Source organism: Rhinopithecus roxellana, chromosome 8 (assembly GCF_007565055.1).
Source record: "Rhinopithecus roxellana isolate Shanxi Qingling chromosome 8, ASM756505v1, whole genome shotgun sequence".
Lineage (NCBI taxonomy): Eukaryota > Metazoa > Chordata > Mammalia > Primates > Cercopithecidae > Rhinopithecus > Rhinopithecus roxellana.
Window position 1 is genome coordinate 64,444,258 of NC_044556.1, and position 17,799 is coordinate 64,462,056.

General features: G+C 42.5%; 1 protein-coding gene across 1 annotated transcript; it reads right to left on the bottom strand.

Annotated features, from left to right (window-relative positions):
- Positions 1–2,140: 2,140 nt before the first annotated feature.
- SLC30A10 (solute carrier family 30 member 10) lies at positions 2,141–16,525 on the bottom strand. Its single transcript, XM_010385998.2, has 4 exons — positions 15,811–16,525; positions 14,761–14,838; positions 6,083–6,322; positions 2,141–3,821 (listed from the first exon to the last, which is right to left on the bottom strand). Exons 1-4 carry the CDS (start codon positions 16,448–16,450, stop codon positions 3,322–3,324), a joined length of 1,458 nt encoding a protein of 485 aa, XP_010384300.2. The 5' UTR covers positions 16,451–16,525; the 3' UTR covers positions 2,141–3,321.
- Positions 16,526–17,799: the final 1,274 nt, after the last annotated feature.

Below are 17,799 nucleotides of genomic sequence, written 5' to 3' on the forward strand. Positions count from 1 at the left end.
CAGGTTATATGTGACAATGTCTAGAGACACTGGTTGTCACAACTTGGGGGGACAGTACCGGCATTTATGAATAGAGGTCAGGAGTGCTGCTAAACATCCCACAATACACATCCCACACATCAGGAGCAAGAACACATCCAATTCAAAATGTCAATAATGCCAAGACTGAGAACCCCTGGAGTAAGCCTCACAAAAGCTCTTATGACCTCACAGGGCAGCTGTCTTATTGTAATCTCAAATCTACCTCAGTGATTTCCTTGACATTCAAAACACCTATTCCTACTGAACTTTAGAGTTCTTGATTTACCACCACTGGAATTTGCTCTACCAATGGCAAAAAAAAAAAAAAAAAAAGGAACTAAATATGGAGAATATTCTTAATTCTTCCTCAAATAATGTCTCTGTATTTTATTGATATTTTATCAAGAAGTTAGAGAGTAATTTTATTTTCTGTCAACAATGGATCCTGTCTGTGGATATTCATAATGGCCCAATATCATGTAAAAAAATTAATTATATTTTCGAAAACAATGTTAAGAGTCAGAAAATGAAGCAGACATAGTATTTCCTATGGCCAATGCTAAAATAATGTGGAAAGGACTGTTTCTATAGAAACAGAAGCGCAGTAGGGCCCTGTAGAAGGCCGGGTTAGCACACAGGACAACTGGTCCCTGACCTGACACACAAAATGTGCCGTAGACTTTGAAAATTACGTCAGTTCTTTAAAAAAAAAAAAAAAAAAAAAAAAAAAAAAAAAAAAAAAGGTGGTGGGGGCGGGATTTTCTGTAAATAAGTATACAGGAGCACCAAACTGAGTGCCAGTGTTTTTCTAATCTTAAAGGAAAACAGTGCTGTTTTGAATCTATTTATCAGCTGCTACTGCCACCAAGCAGGGCTGATTTAAAGGCAAAAAGAAAACTCTTGTATTTCCTTGGGAGAATTAAAAGGCAGGACAATTAAAGAGAGAGTTAAACTCAAGTGAAAATAGCATGCAGCAGGCATCACGTGCCACAGGTGGCAAATGCAAGCCACCCAACCCAATACAAAATTATTGCACTTAGCATGATTGGACATTATTAAATGCACTCAGCCAAACTGTCCTTAAAAAGGTATTATTTCACATTGACTCCAGACCATAATCTGGCATAACTGTCTATCAAGATACTTTTCTGAAGTTAGGTTTAATTATAGTGGAATTAAGTGCCTTTTCTTACCCAGAAAAATATTTTAGAGATTAAAGAACAGTGTTTAAATGCAAACTAATATGCATTCCTTCAGCCAGTTGCACAAAAACTGTGAAATTATAATTTTACCTTTTAATAAAGGCAGAATGATGTGAAATCAAATTAGACCTTCAGATTAGGAAATCGGAGAAAAATTTCTTTTTGGCTCTAAGGAATTTCAACCAATGTTTATGTAGGAGAATCTGGGCCACTTATCTCCATGCTGAGTTTCTTAGCGGATCCACTGTTTTGTGTGAGTACATGCCACACTTTTAACACTAAAAATAGAAATTCTTACTCATTAACCCCTTTATGCTTATAAAGTGCATGTAGCCTAGCCCAGTAAGTTCCCAGAAATAAAAACATTTTTAGACATTTTTCTATTTACCTAATTCACAGCCTATTTAAACTCAGATAATACATTTTCAGGGAACAAAGAATTTCCTGTCCAGGTGCAGTGGCTCATGCCTGTTCTCCCCGTGCTTTGGGAGGCCGAGGTGGGAGAATCACTTGAGGCTAGGAATTCAAGGCCAGCCTGGGCAACATAGCGAGACCCTGTCTTTACAAAAAAGAAAAAATAATGATTTCCTATCCTACTGATCATAGCTGCTTATTTGTTTTAGCCTTCAAATTCAGGACTAAGATAAATTGTTTAAATATGATGTTTGTTCTAAAAAATTGTGGATGCTGCCTTCATTATCAACCCAGCACCTCTGATAAATCCTGTGCAGATTTTAAACAGGACTTTACACACTAAGAGATGGTTATTTTCATACAATCTTGCAGTCTAGAAAAGATGATACTAGTTGTCTAGTGATGCACCTCCCATTTTCTCATACCTGTGAGACTGTTCTGATTTAAATACTGATGCTGAACAATGTGTTAAATACATGACAGATGCTTCTCTACTGCCAATATAGTTTGGTTATGGGTCTGAATCCAATTATAAAAATTTTATTTGAACTTGGTAATATGGATCAGAGACATGAAAGAAAATTTTAAGTTCCTCAAAAACACATTAAAGGCAGCAACTAAGCTAATTCTCATTTCTCCCTTGGACATCAACTTTTCCATTGAGTCACTAGTTGACAACTATAATAAATACTTTAAAATATGTCTAATTAAAGAGAAGGCAGTCTAGCTTCTTTATTTCACAAGAATTAACACTGGATGTTAAGGATTCTGCTATCCCAGGAATGCTCTTTTCTGGTAAATGCTGCATAGATCAATGCAATCGTATGAAAGAAAAGTCAAAGGACATTTGGAAAAATAAGTAAATCATTACCAAAGAACTAAATGAAAACAGCTCCAACTATACTGACTCTAAAAGACAGCTGAGTATTTGTGTCATACTTAAGGAAGCTGAAATATTCCCTCACTTCCATGTGAAAAACGTGTATTATATATTTAAGCATTTGAAACATTCTATAGCCGCAATTCATTTCACAGCAGAAAGTAAACATTAGTTTTCTCTCACCTCACAAAAAATGTAGAGATGGCCAAAACCTCTCTACTAATCTTTACCTCCTCTAGAATGTTCTGAGAATATTTTCTACCGTAATAGTTACTCATTTTATATTTATCCAAAAATGAATCAAAGAAAAAAGATACTTCTTCAGTGCCAGAAATATTTAACTTGTCTCTTTTATGATCATTAAGGGGAAAGGGAAAAATACACCTATTGTGGTACTTTCGTTTTTTGAATGTATTTAAGCTATGATCTCACCTGAGCATTAGCTAGAAGTTCTAATCAGTTTAGAAACAAGAACTTATTTGAACACTGTATCCGCAGCTATTGAGCCCCAGTCCCAGACTTCAGTGTCCCTGATATATACACTAGTGCAGTTTGCTTTAGAAAATGCATGTTCAAGCTGAAACAGTCAAAGAGCAGCATGAGACACCCAGGGGAATGGAAAGGGATTACATAAAAATTCACAGACATGTTTAACTAAAATCCCTAACAGCCAACCCCTAGTGAACACAGAGCATGCACGCTGCAAGTCCGGTCTGAGCCTACAACCCGGAAAGTTCTTTTTATGAGCCAAGATGGTGGCTCCAAAGTGCCTCGCCTATACAGTCTGATTATGTGGGTACCAGATTAAAAATGAGTGCTGTTTACATAACATTGGTCCTCCTGAGTTTTGTTAAGAGTTTGTCCGTGGTCACTCAGACAGCCGTCCAAAGACACTTCAATAGCCACCTCTCTTGTGTCTCTTCTACTGAGGCCATCACTTCCGTATGTGTCTAGGGAGGGCCCGCCATTGTGCTCAGCGCAGCCATTGACGTGGGCCAGAGGCAGTGCCCGGGGGGGACAACACAGCTGCTTAGCACAGCCCTTGGAGATGCAGGGTGAGTTGCAGAGCAATAGTAAGTCCTTCGGCTCCAGGGGTTCCCTCAAGTCCACATTTTCAAACTGGATGGTCACATTGTGGATTCCCGCACCGTGGAAGATTTCTCGAATTTTTGTGCTGGCATCTTGATATCCCCTGTCCTTAGGATACTTGATGTGTAGGGTGGCAATAATCTTTCCGCTTACAAGTTCCCAGATGTGCACTTCATGTACACTGCTAATTCCGGGCACAGCAGAGAGTTTGCTCACTATAACAGAGAAGAGCAAACAAAAGCCAAGGTGAGTGCTGCATTTGAAGCATGGAACTACGGGAGAGATATGGTCCCATCAAGCACTCTCACCAAAATGGCTGCATACTTACTAAGAACAGCAGGAAGAAATTAGTTCTACCTCTCTGGGTCCATTTGCCCTTAACCTTCTTTCTCCACACATTGTTAGCCCATACAAAGTCATTTAAGAAAATAAGTCTAACAACAACAAGAAAAAAGTCCCCAGGGTTGCTGAGTATACAAGGGAATGGACACTTGAATGAACTTCCCATACTAGTATAAAGTGCAATGCCTTTTCTTAAAAGGGATGATTTGGCAACATGAATCAAAAAAACCTTTACTAGCAATTCTAGTGCTAAAAGTTTAACCTAAAAGAAATAACCAAATATTTATGTACAAGAATGGTTTGGACAATGCTCCTTGTATTCATTAAAAAGATGGAACCAACAAGGAAATAGTTAAATCAATTATGTAATGGAATAAGATATAGTTGTTTAAAAGTAAGTTGCATATTTAAGGATATGAGAAAATGTACATAAGGTATTTTTAAGTGAAAAAGCAATTTGCTAAACTGTGTATATGGTATGATTTTTCTTTTTACTGCATATAGAAGAAAATATTAACAGTGGTAGTTTCCACAATCAAATTATGAGAGATTTCTGTTTTCTCATGTAGGCTCCTCTGTATTTTCTATACTTTCCAAAATGAGTATGTATTTAGAGAAATGGTATTCAATACTGATTTGAGCAAAGGCTCTGCAGCCAGCTAGTATGAATCCTAGTTTAGACATTTACTAACTGCATGACGTTAGGCAATTACCTAACCTCTTTGTGCCTCAGCTTCCTTATCTGTATAATAGAAATGATAATAGTAACTTTTTGTATTATTTTAAGGATTAAAATACATTATTATAAGTAAAGCACCTTAGAACACTTACATTTCTAGCATGTAGTAAATGCTATGAAAATATTGCTATTGTTATTACCATCTTGCGGGGTTTTTTTGGTTTTTTAGAGACAGAGAGTCTTGCCCTGTCTCCCAGGCTAGAGTGCAGTGTCATGTTTATGGCTCTCTGCAGCCTCAAACTCCTGGGTCCAGTGATCCTGCCACCTCAACCCACTAGTAGCTGGGACCACAGGCACACATTACAACCTTTACTTTTTTATTTATTTATAAAAAATAATTTTTTTATTTTTGTAAAAATGAGGTCTTACTATGTTGCCCAGGCTGGTCTTGAACTCCTGGTCTTATGCAGTCCTTTCCCTTCAGCCTCCCAAAGTGGTGAGATTACAGGCGTGAGTCACAACAAGTAACCCTCTATTGTTAAAAATATCTGTTTTTAAATATATCACTTTATTAAAAACATATCCAGTATATATCACAAATTTCTTTATATATGTTTATCTTATTTCCTCAATTGGGAAACGAACTAGCTCCTGGGAAGGCAAAGGCAATGCTGTATGTCTGCTCCTCTGTCTCCTTCCCTCTCCCACCACCTACTCTACCTGCAGCTCTGGGCAGTGCTGTGAGAGACACAGTGACTTGCATGCCCGCATTAACTAGAAAGTAGGGTCTAGAATATGAATGATTTGTGTTTTTAGAATAAGGAAAATAAAGTTCCTGGCAGAAATGGCCTTATTTGGATTAAAATAAATCTTTGACATGAAAGTAAGTAGCCCAGGAATAGGTATTATCCAAGCATTGCATTTTTGTTTTGTTTTGTTTTGAGTCAGAGTCTCACTCTGTCACCCAGGCTAGAGTGCAGTGGTGCAATCTCGGCTCCCTGCAACCTCCACCTCCTGGGTTCAAGCGATTTTCCTGCCTCAGCCTTCTGAGGAGCTGGGACTACAAGTGCATGCTACCACACCCAGCTAATTTTTTGTATTTTTAGTAGAGACAGGGTTTCACCATGTTGTTCAGGCTGGTCTCGAACTCCTGACCTCAGGTGATCCGCTCGACTTGGCCTCCCAGAGTGCTGGGATTACAGGCATGAGCCACCATGCCCGCAACAAGCATTGCATTGCAGTTGAGTCAGAGAATCACAGATTGCAAAGGCCCTTTGGTACTTGGAGCTGAGTCATCTTAATAGGCTATAAAACATATGATGATGTGTTTACCACCTGGTGATTTAAGGTGTTTCAGAATACATAACCCAAAGACTGCTCTTAAATAATGCTTGTCCTTTGGCCTAAATAACATTAAAGTGAGAGTGGTTCTGGATCAAAATTCAGTCTACTTACTCAGCTCTTCCATGTTGACTCCTTTGGGGACCATCTGCAGCAGAATGGCAGCGGTCTCCTTGATGAGCGGGAAGGCGGATGACAAAATGATGATGACCATGAGGACAGTCAGGCTGGGGTCAATGTAACACTGCCAGTTACACGGGTCCTCACTCTTCAGGGGAAGCACATAGAATATGATGGCCGTGATGACCACAACCACGGACCCCAGGGCATCTCCCATCACATGCAAAAGTACACCTGCCAGGAAGAAAGAAAGACTACTGCAGCACAGATGCAAATCTGGAAGCCACGTGACACTCACTGGCTTGGATTTCCAGGTATACGAATATCTGTTACCATTTGGAGTTTTTTGGTTTTTGTTTTGGTTAGAGCAGTAGGATGAATCAAAATAATGGCAACTACTTCTTAGGAAACAAAGCCCCAGGTCACCATCTCAGGACTCAGAGTACCTTGGAAGAGCAACAGCCTAGGAAGATTCTGACCTGTAGGAAGAATGCCTGTGCCATCTCCCTGGGCCACATCGCTACCGCTCACCACCTATCAAAGGGCACCAAGCTGGAAAACAGAGGCTGTGCAAACGATTTCTTTTTCTTTTAGACAAGTATCTGTGCTTTACATTATTTTAAACATGTTTAAGGGGAGAGGGAACAAGTTGTATTAAGAGAGTCTTTAAAACAAATTGTCTTTTTCCTACCTTGATCCGCTTTCCCCTTTCCCTGTAAGCATTTACCTACTTTGTTTTTAGTCTGTGGTCATTTAAATGGCATTTGGTTTAAGAGGTGCCCAAGAACAGGGACTCCAGCAACATTTCCAGTTGCATAAACAGCCATTTATCACAATAAAATAAAATTAAAATTCTACAGATAATACTAAAAATTGTGGGTGCCTTTAATTAAGGGAATTGTTTCTAAAGATACTGATTATGATATAGAACATACTCATTCCTCAGCAAAGATTTGAGTGCCCAATTGTTAGCCAAAGACTAAATTGGGATTTAGTAAGTAAATTAGGTAAAAATTTGGTCAGAAAAATTATAAAATATAAACACAAAGCTTTGGGTTTTGGTTTTGGGGGGGTTTGTTTGTTTTTACAGAAAGCAACATCAGAATCTTGCAATTCAAAGTATAGTTTGCAAACCAGTAGCATCAGCATTCCCTATGAGCTTGTTAGAAATACCGCATCTCAGGCCCCACCTCAGATCTGTAGAATCTGAACCTGCATTTTAAAAAGATGCCCAGATGAGGCCAGGTGCGGTGACTCACTCCTGTATTCCCAGCACTTTGGGAGGCCAAGGCGGGTAGATCATCTGAAGTCAGGAATTCAAGACAGCCTGGCCAATATGGTGAAACCCTATCTCTACTAAAAATACAAAAAAATCAGCTGGGTATTATGAGGGCACCTGTAATCCCAGCTACTCAGGAGGCTGAGGCAGAAGAATCACTTGAACCCAGGAGGCGGAGGTTGCAGTGAGCCAAGATAGTGCCATTGTATTCCCGCCTGGGCAACAAGAGTGAAACTCTGTCTCAGAAAAAAAAAACAAAAAACAAAAATGCCCAGATGATTGGAATGCACATACTAGTTTCCAAAGCACTGCTCTAGAAGAAAGCATATATGTTAAGAAAGGTCGGCTTTGTCTCTCCATGTATTCCACAGACTTATGCAATAGAACTAATAGTAATCCAAATTACTAACAACTTATGGCTAAGACTAAACAGTCTCACTTGGAAGGTGCTTTAATTGAGCTAATTCTTCCTCTTGGCAACACCTCCACAATTCTAAATAACATCATAGGTAAAATGGCATTCTGTGAACACTAAATGTAATTTGAGGCAATTGCCTCAAATTTTCCCCAAAACCTACAGGAATAAAAAGAATTCCCATATGTCCTTTTGACTGAGTGTTTACTTATGATAATAAGATCTTGATTCAGTATATACATTAACATTCCCATTTTCTAATGCTGTGCTCCTTTCTCACAACACCCCACCCCCAAAGGAGCTTTTAACTCCCCAGTCCCTGTCCTGAACCACTGAAGGGAAACTCAAAAATACTTTGTTCCTCTACAAGGAGCTACGACTCGAAGCTTTAACTTGCTTCAGGACAGTACAAAATGCTACCATAAAAATATGAAAGCCTAATATTTCCTATACACATGTGATATCATGTTTACTGCGTGAGACAGTTTTTTATTCTCTGATTGTCTCATACATGTTAGATCCATTTCCTCCATAAGTAACATGAGGATCAGGGTCATACTCCAAATTGCCTTTGTTTATATAATAGCAATGTAGGCATTCAATAAAACAGTAGCTTCTGGTTGATTGTCATAACTCCTATGTCATACAGTAACTCTTGTCTTTAATAATAATAACTATTATTATTGTTATACTAACTAACACATATGCTCCAGGCGTTGTTTTAAGCGTGTTATACTTACCCATTACATCCTTTTAAGGACTGTAAAGTGGTTACCCTTGTGAAAATAAATAATGCAAAATCTAAGCTGTTGGAACTCAAAAGTATTTTGAGCCTTCAAGGAATGTGAATTACAGGGCCTGAGCTACGTGACAGGCAACTATAAACTGTTGTATGTCTGAATTCAGTCTTTTTCCTTACCTGCATTGCTCTGTAAAATGTTGTAAATGGCAAAGGGCCCCAGGGAAGACCCCCTTCTCTCTTACTGTTGATTTTCATCCTCCCTCTTACCTTTTTCATACAAGACACCATGGCTATCGCAGTCCCTTAATATGGAATGTTAAATACACTCTTTTAAGTTGGAAAGGAAATGAAAACCAGCTATAAAGAAAACAAGCCACTTGGAAAAGAAAACAAATTGTAGCTAATTTTTTTAACTCCTAAACCAGGCTTGTATACAAAATGTTGTAACCCTGCTAAATTTCTTTGTCTTATATATAAGCAAGAATTTGGCTTTTAACTTTGGAACCCTATCCCCATTTCTCTGGAGTGATGAGTCCCGGAATGGCCATTGCCAGCTTTTCACTTGAATAAACTCTTGAAAATTGGAATCTGATCCTTTTGATTATTTCTGGCTGGTACTCTCTTCATTTTACAAATGAGGAAACTGAGGCACAGAATACCTAAGTAACTTGTCCAAAATCACACATCTAAAAAGTGTTAACTGGAGATGTCAATCTGGGTAGTCTGACCAGAGATCTGCTGTGCATCCTGCCTCATGTAAGTTCTACAATTCAATTTCAGCTTTTCCTTCTGAGAAATCCCACTGTTACTCCCTAAGAATTACATAAAATAGTAACTTTCAAACTTGTTTTTCCCATAATCCACAGTAAGAATTATGTTTTGCATCCTAGCACAGAGATACCAATTGAAACAAATAATTCATGGGAAAGCAAAATTCATCCTTATATATGATTTCTTACTATTCTATTTCATTCCATTATAATTAATTTTCTACTAAACTAATTCTAGGCCCCAAATTATCATGGCCTTCAGTTTGAAAAACTGTTTAAAGCAGCATCCACTCAATTCCTGACATTTAATAATGCAATGTGTCTTCTAGCTGTCCATGAAAAGATGAAAAAGGCCTGGTCATGACCATTAACTACAGTGCACTGGCAAAATTCTGTGGGGTGTCTGTGAGTGTGTGTGAGTGTGTGTGTGTGTAAGAGAGAGAGAGAGACAGAGACTGAGAGAGAGAGACAGAGACCGAGAGACAGACCGAGAGAGAGAAAAAGTGGGGTCTCCCTCTGTCACCCAGGCTGGAGTACAGTGGCACAATCATAGCTCACTCCAACTTCGAACTCTTGGGCTCAAATGATCCTCCCATCTCAGCCTCCCAAGTATCTAGGACTACAGGTGTGTGCCACTGCACCAGTTAATTTTTTTACTTTTTAAAAGAATTTTTTAATCTTTTTTTTTTTTTTTTTTTTTTTTTTTTTTTTTTTTGCAGAGACAGGGGTTTGCTGTGTTACCTGGGCTGGTCTCAAACTCCTGGCCTCAAATAATCCTCTCGCCTAAGCCTCTCAAAATGGAAAATTCTGAGATAAATACATGGATAACCTCCTCAGGGAGGAAAAGAGTCTCCTTTGATGAGAAATCTCAGGAAAGTCTTGTTGAGAGGTAGGCAATTTGGGCAGGCCTCTGGAGAGGAGGCAGACTTCAATAGGCAACCACAGGAGAAGGTATTTCAGACAGAAACACCTCACGGGAGACTCATGGGAAACTGCAGATAGAGGACGTGCTCGTGGGGCAACACCGGAGGCTGACGCGCTAAATTTGGTCTCACAGACCCTGACGCTGTTGCTATGAGCCATGGACCTTAGGAAAGTCAACCTCTTTGAGGAGCAAGATTCTCATCTGTGAAATGAGGTAGTAATAATATCTGCCTCACCTCCCTCAGAGGCTAGTTCTGTAGATTATGTAAACAAATGTCTGAAAACCCTCTGAGAATGACCAAGAGGTGAAGATAATGATAACGGGCACCATTTGTTGAGTGGGTCCTCTGTGCTGTTCTAACCACCCATTGATCCGCACAACACAGTGATGTTGGTCGTATTACCTCCATCACATAGATGAGGGGGCTGAACATTAAAGAGATTAAGTTCCTTGCCCAAGGTCACCTAGCTAGGAAAGGGGAGAGGCAGAACGCAAACCAAATCTGCCTGATCACAGGGTCTAAGCGCTCCTCACCTCACTACAGATGTACATTAAATGTTGATGGGTGTGCAGGGAGACAATGAAGAGCTGATGGGGGAGGTGAGGCCATGAAGGGGTGAAGGGAAGGGCAGAAACGTCTAGAAAGGAGTATTGGCATGGAACAGCAAGCTCTTGAATGTCAGCAGTGTTTAGACCATATCCTGCATGCAGTAAAGGCTTTGAACAGACTCCGATGTGATCACATCTATGATTCAGAAAGATAAATCTGGCAGCATTATCTGAGACACAAAGAGCACCACTTAGTAGACAACTCAATCACCCGATTAGTCACAATGCTCTCAAGTAGCTTTGCAAAGACAGCAAACCTCTGTACTTGGCCCTCACTTGCTGCCTTTAGATTAAAACAAAACCCCCAAAAAACTGGCATATAACATAAATTGGCAATTTGACACAAGTTGAAATCTGATGTGTCCTAGCACTTAGGAAAGCCATCAGTGCTGTTGAATTTGTTGAATGACTGGAAATAGTGCATTTGCACTGGACAAATGGTAATGAAAAAATGAGATCTTTCTTATTGGAAAAAGTAAGAATCACAAAGAAACATCTCATCAAAGGGGATTTCTTTTCAAGGGATGTCAAGACGGCTATTCATCTATTTATGTTTATACCAAACTTTAAAAAACTAATTGTCTTTCTGACGTATTGTTACAACATTTTTAATATTATCATGTCTGATCCTATTAAATAAAATTGACCACTACAAAGCACATTGATGAGAATTTTAAGGGGATTGTGTTTTTACCATACTTTACAGTAGAAGACAGAGTGTGTTCCTTAGAACTCATTTTTTTGCCGGGCACGGTGGCTCACGCCTATAATCCTAGCACTTGGGAGGCCGAGGCAGGCAGATTACCTGAGGTTGGGAGTTCAAGACCAGCCTGGCCAACATGGCAAAACCCTGTCTCTACTAAAAATACAAAAAAAAAAAAAAAAAAAAAAAAAATTAGCCAGGTGCAGTGGCATGCATCTGTAATCCCAGCTACTCTGTAGGCTGAGGCAGGAGAATCGCTTGAACCTGGGAGGCGGTTTGTGTTGAGTCGAGATCACGACACTGCACTCCAGCCTGGGCTACAGAGTGAGACTTTGTCTCAAAAAAACAAAAGAACTCATTTTTTTTATTCCCACTGGAATAAGAGAAACGGTAAAGAAAATGAAGAAATTGTTTTTATTCACAGAGATCCCCATAGGCTGTTTCCTCTGCAGATCTGGAGACTGGGACACAGTCCTGCTTTCTAAAGCAGTTGCTTAAATGTTAGAAATGTAATCATTCAGTGGACTGTGTACTAGAGAAGCAAGCCCTCCCTGTCTGGAGTCTAGAGGCAATGTGTGATCATGGAAAGGGCCAGATACGTGATGTAGGAGCCCAGGATTCCAGCCTTGTCTCTGCTTGAGCTGTGGTGACTTGGGGAAGTCATCAAACTCTCTGCACCCTGCTTCCTCATCTGTGAAGTGAAAAGTCCATTTTCCCTAAGGTCCTTCCAGTTCTACCATTCTGTGATCCTTCCCTGAACTGTGGCTCCAAGATAAGAACACAGCACCAAAGGGGAGGCCAGCTTCACACTTAGCTGGGAATACGGAAAGGCTCCTATTAGCCACAGCACAGGTACTTGTCAAAAGCAGCAGGAATGATCTCAGCTAACACGGAAGCACTGTGGGTTGAGCCCAGCAGTTCCACCCACTAATTAAATGATCATTGTATCCACTCAGTAAGATTGCTGTGATTGCCAGTTTACTCATTCATGAATGGTACCAGGGACAAAGTATGTACTCAATAAAAATGTTAGCTAGTTTTCCTGCTATAAGCCTAAACACTTTATATGTTTCATTTATTTCAAAGCAATCCCATAAGGTGTGGGTACTGTTATTATCCTCATTTTAAAGATGAGGGGATTGGAGGCTTAGAGAGGTTCAATAACTTGCCCAAAGTCACATGGTTCTTAAGTGGCAGAGCCATGATTCACACTCAGGCAGTTTGAAGCCAAATCCCAATCTTTCAACCACTGCACTGTTTACCTCTATCAGCAGCTACAGGTGCACTGGTGTCAGTACCTGTAAACCAAGGGCCCAGCCAGGTATAGCAAGGCATTCTGCTACTGACATTTTTCTACCAAGAAACTTCAATAGCTTAGGACTAAAATTTGGCAAGTTCATATGAGTTTCCCAAACAAGATCACTATATCTTCGAGGGCCTACTCTTCTTCTTTGCTTCAATCCACCTACCTATTCTCTTTCTCAACTTTGTAACGTAAGAATGAGGATAGTTGGCCGGGTGCAGTGGCTCACACCTGTAATCCAGGGCTGCTGAGGTGGGCAGATTGCCTGAGGTCAGGAGTTCGAGACCAGCCTGGCCAACATGGTGAAACCCCGTTTCTGCTAAAAATACAAAAATCAGCCAGGCGTGGTGGTGTGCACCTGTAATCCCAGCTACTTGGGAGGCTGAGACACAAGGATCACTTGAACCTGGTAGGTGGAGGTTGCAGTGAGTAGAGATGGCGCTACTGCACTCCAGCCTGGGAGACAGAGCAGGACTCCATCTCAAAGAAGGAAAAAAATGAGGATACTTAACAGAACAGGCTTTGAAAAGTTAAAGTCTCTGATGGTGAACTCCACCTTAAAAATTCTGTATGTGTGTGTGTGTATATATATACAGAATCTAGCTCAGTCTCCCAGGCTGGAATGCAGGGGTGCAATCTCGGCTCACTGCAACCTCCGCCTCCAGAGTTCAGCAATTCTCCTGCCTCAGCCTCCTGAGTAGCTAGGATTACAGGCGCCCACCACCACGCCTGGCTAGTTTTTGTATTTTTACTAGAGATGGGGTTTCGCCATGTTGGCCAGACTGGTCTTGAACTCCTGACCTCAGGTGATCTGCCCATTCAGCCTCCCAAAGTGCTAGGATTACAGGCGTAAGCCACCGCACCCACCCCAATGTATATACATTTTAAACTGGACCTTAAAAAAGAAAGACAGAGGATGATGATTTTTTTTTTCATTACGGACTATCTTTTAAAACTAAGCTCTTTCAGAGAGCAAATTCCCCTGTTGCCTTTAAATTTGTTTGATTAATTTAGAAATTTTTAGGAGCTCATATGTTGTTATCTTCTGGATTTTCCCTATAGGTTCACTCTGAGAATTACTTTGTAAAACAGATGCGAAACACTCAAAGTGAAGGTATCTCCAGAATTATTCATTTTTCATTATATTATTTCCATCAAAGCCCCACTTACAGGCTTTCCCCAAACCACAGGAAAGTAGAGGGTTGCTTAATCCTTGTTGGAATTCTCAAAGTCAAGACTGGGGATTAACCCCTTCTGGAATCACTCTAAAGCAAAGTCTATGCTCAAGAAGTCAGAAAGGAGAGATGTTGGATACAATGGTGTCCAGAGAGAAACACATCTCAAAAACCCCTGGGCTGACCCTTAGTCCAGTGCTTCCGACCTTGACCACATGGTGAGAAGAATGCTAGTTAGGTGCTTGCCCTGGGCCACACCAGAACACTTCCTTTGGTCCTGGGAGTGGAGGTTTTAGTGAGCCAACAGTCCCTTCACAAAAGCAGATTTCTGGCAGAAACAACTGATGCAATAGGGTCACTCAGCAATGCCAGATAGGGCACAACCTTGGATAGCAGCTCACCTACTCTTTTCCTACCTTTATCAAAATCAATTCAATAGGTTGCATGATTTGTTAGCAATATCCATGGACCAATAAAACCAAGTAAAGTAGTTACATAACATTGATATGTGCAGCTCTGGAGCAGGCAATATTAGCATGGATCTAAGTGGAGCTAAGATAAATCATTAGCAACCAGTTTCTCCCTCAGGATCAATGCAGTGATTACGAAAGAGAGTCAGATCATAGTCTATGCATATAACTGGCCTACTTTCAAACACACCTTTGCTTTATTAAAAGTCAAACAGAAATGAACAGCTCAATCCATGTGTGTCATAGAAAAGGATTTCAAATAGGCCCAAAGTCAATCCTACCTCTGATATTCAGAGCTTCAGACTTTTTCTCTTTTTTTGTCACCTCTTCTGGCTCATTCTGGGTGTTGAAGGAATCACCTGCATTCAAAGAAGAAACCTTGTGTTGTGTATAAGTTCTACAAACAAACAAACAAAAAAAAACCAATGGACTCAAAATAAAGTTTTGTTATTTTAAATTCCTACTAGCTTAAGGGAGACTCTTCTTCTGCACACCCACAGCTCAGAACAGTACATTTTGGCCTTGAAATAGCCTTGTGATCCACCTTTGAACTTCATTCACACATCCTTTCAAGTTAAAACAAAAAGAGGGCGAATCGGAGCCCACATGCAGCCCCCAAACCTGTGACACCCAAGAAGACAAATGGATGGGCAAAGAGGGAGGGAGAACAACAAAATTCAGATAGCAAGTAATGAGAGGGAGGAGGGGTTGGAGAATGCTGCCTGTTGCCCAATAATAATGACTGATTTCCAAGAAAATTGATACTCGTATAGAGAGAACACGGTAAGGGAAAAGAGGCTAGGGCTACCCGAGGATCCAGGAGAAAAAAGAAAGGATGGGGAATACGTTAAATTGGCAAAAGAGAAGTAAAGCGGGACTGTAAAGGGAATGGATTCATTTTAAAAAACAGAGAGAGAGAGAGAGAAAGAAAGAGAGAGAGAAAAAGAAGAAAGGAAGAAAAAGAAAAGAAAGAAAGAAAGAAAGAAGGAAGAAAGAAAGAAAGAAAGAAGGAAAGAAAGAAAGAAGAAAGAAAGAAAGAAGAAAGAAAGAAAGAAAGAAAGGAAGGAAGGAAGGAAGGAAGGAAGGAAGGAAGGAAGGAAGGAAGGAAGGAAGGAAGGAAGGAAGGAAGGAGGAAGGAAGGAAAGAAAGAAAGAAAGAAAGAAAGAAAGAAAGAAAGAAAGAAAGAAAGAAAGAAAGAAAGAAAGAAAGAAAGAAAGAAAGAAAGAAAAGAAAGCATGCAGAAAAAAAAGAGGGCGTGGGGTGAGAAGAAAGAGACTGGTGGGAGGGGGAAGGGCGGGCCAAGCGGTCCAAAGGATGCAACCGAAAGGCACCTGCTACGTTTGAGAACACGGTCGCCCCCTTCTCTCGCTTCCTTTCCACCGAGGTCGCCTGGAAGGTTACGGCCGAGTCCGAGCCTGGGGCTGTTCGGGCTGCAGCGCGCGGCTGGTCCTCTAAGCCCTGAGGCCCCCCGAAAGCGTCGGGGGCGCAGTCTTCCGCCAGCTGCTGCCGCTGTTGCAGGCGGCGACGGCGGCCCAGGCGGCAGCACGCGAACCAGGCAGCGCAGTCCTGGAAGATGAGCAGCCCCACCACGTTGACCAACAGCCCCAGGACGCCAACGATGAGCACCAGCTCGGGGTCATCGATGCGCTCGGGCCGGGCCAGGCGCAGCACGGCCTCCACGAAGATGGTGAAGCAGAGCGCGGTGAGGAAGACGGCGTTGCTCAGCGCGCCCACCACCTCGGCACGGGCGTAGCCGTAGGTGGCGCTGAAGCCCCCGGTGGGGCGCCGGGCAATGTAGCCGGCGCTCAGGCCCACGCACAGCGAGATCAGGTCGGAGAGCATGTTGAAGGAGTCGGAGAGCAGCGCGATGGAGTTGCCCAGGTAGCCGGAGACCAGCTCCGCCACGAAGAAGGCGACGGTGAGCACCAGCATGAAGAGCAGCCGGCAAGTCTTGCCCGAGTAGCGGCCCATCTCGCCACCAGCCGCGGGCGCCCGGCGCCGCCCAGGGGAGCGCAGCTAGCCCCGCGCGTAGCCACAGGTGGGGGGCGCGGCGCGGATACGTGGGGTCCGGTACCCGCCTACCAGGTTGTCTTGCCGATACTGCCCAGCCGCTTTTTATAACGCGAGGTCGAGCGCCACCAGTCCTCGCACGTCCAGAGTCTAAAGGAGTGGCAGCGGCTGTATTTGAACAGCCGGTGCGCCGCCTCCTGCGTCCCTTTTCCCCTCCCTCGCGGCCTGGGCCTGACTTGGCAGGTGGCCACGAGCCGATGCCTCTCTTTCTGGGACAGGACAGTGCAGACAGGGGCGCTGCGGAGGAGAGAGGGCGTGTCTGGATGTCAATCTTCACAGACTCCCTCCCCATACAGAGATGGGATTCACCAGACAACCCGCTTCTCCTGGCCCTCAGGGTCGCCAGTGTCCTGCTTACTCAGTGATAAGGGGCTTGGCTGCTGTGGGGTGTGTTGGCTGCTGTGGGGTGTGTTGGCTGCTGTGGGGTGTGTTGGCTGCTGTGGGGTGTGTTCGCTTCGGTGGACGGGGACACCTTCGAATACGTGCCTAGAGGCACCTTCCAGTGCGGAGTCCATATTAATCAGGTGCAAGGCCACAGAGCACAGGCTTGAGGCAACCCTGCCCTTGAGGATGCTTCCTGCTTTTCATTTGGTGAAATGTGAACTCATCCCTCACTCAGCCCTCCACCCTCATTCCACTAACCCCGGGATAAAGCTATTTAATCCTCTCTTGTTCCTCACAGCCGTCATAAACGGTGCAGGATCGTTCCTATTACCCACTCATGGCACAGGATCGTCCCCGCTCCCCTTCAGGATCTTCGCTGTCAAGGCCTCCTTCCCTGGGTGTCAGGGAATCGCAGGCAGCACTCAGGAGAGCAGAGCCCCCTTCTGTAAGCATGCACTCCTGCACAGCACTTGAAGGCTGGTCTACTCTGTGGTAGACACAAGTCCCTTGGCCGCCAAAGAAACCAGGGCTGACCTCCTCTGTGTACGTGTCTCATTCTCCATTGAAGAGAATATTCTACTCACCCCCAGGTGTCCCTGACAGCATGACCTGATACGCAGTACAATCGACTGACCTACATGAAGGTTTATTCCAAATAAAGACTCATTTCTTTATTTATTTTATTTTATTTTTTGAGACAGAGTTTCCCCCTTGTTGCCTAGGCTGGAGTGCAATGGCGCGACCTCGGCTCACTGCAACTTCCGCCTCTCGGGTTTAAGTGATTCTCCTGCCTCAGCCTCCAGAGTAACTGGGATTACAGGCACCCGCCACCACGCCAGGCTAATTTTTTTGTATTTCTAGTAGAG

What these genes read in the sequence shown, in the direction of transcription:
- SLC30A10 (XM_010385998.2), bottom strand. Translation starts at nt 16,450, where the DNA reads ATGGGCCGCTACTCGGGCAAGACTTGCCGGCTGCTCTTCATGCTGGTG. An exon ending in TGAAGCTCTGAATATCAGAG is followed by an intron (nt 6,323 to 14,760) that starts GTAGGATTGACT and finishes TCTTCCTGGCAG; the next exon opens with GTGTACTTTTGCATGTGATG. An exon ending in AGTCAACATGGAAGAGCTGA is followed by an intron (nt 3,822 to 6,082) that starts GTAAGTAGACTG and finishes TCTCTGTTATAG; the next exon opens with TGAGCAAACTCTCTGCTGTG.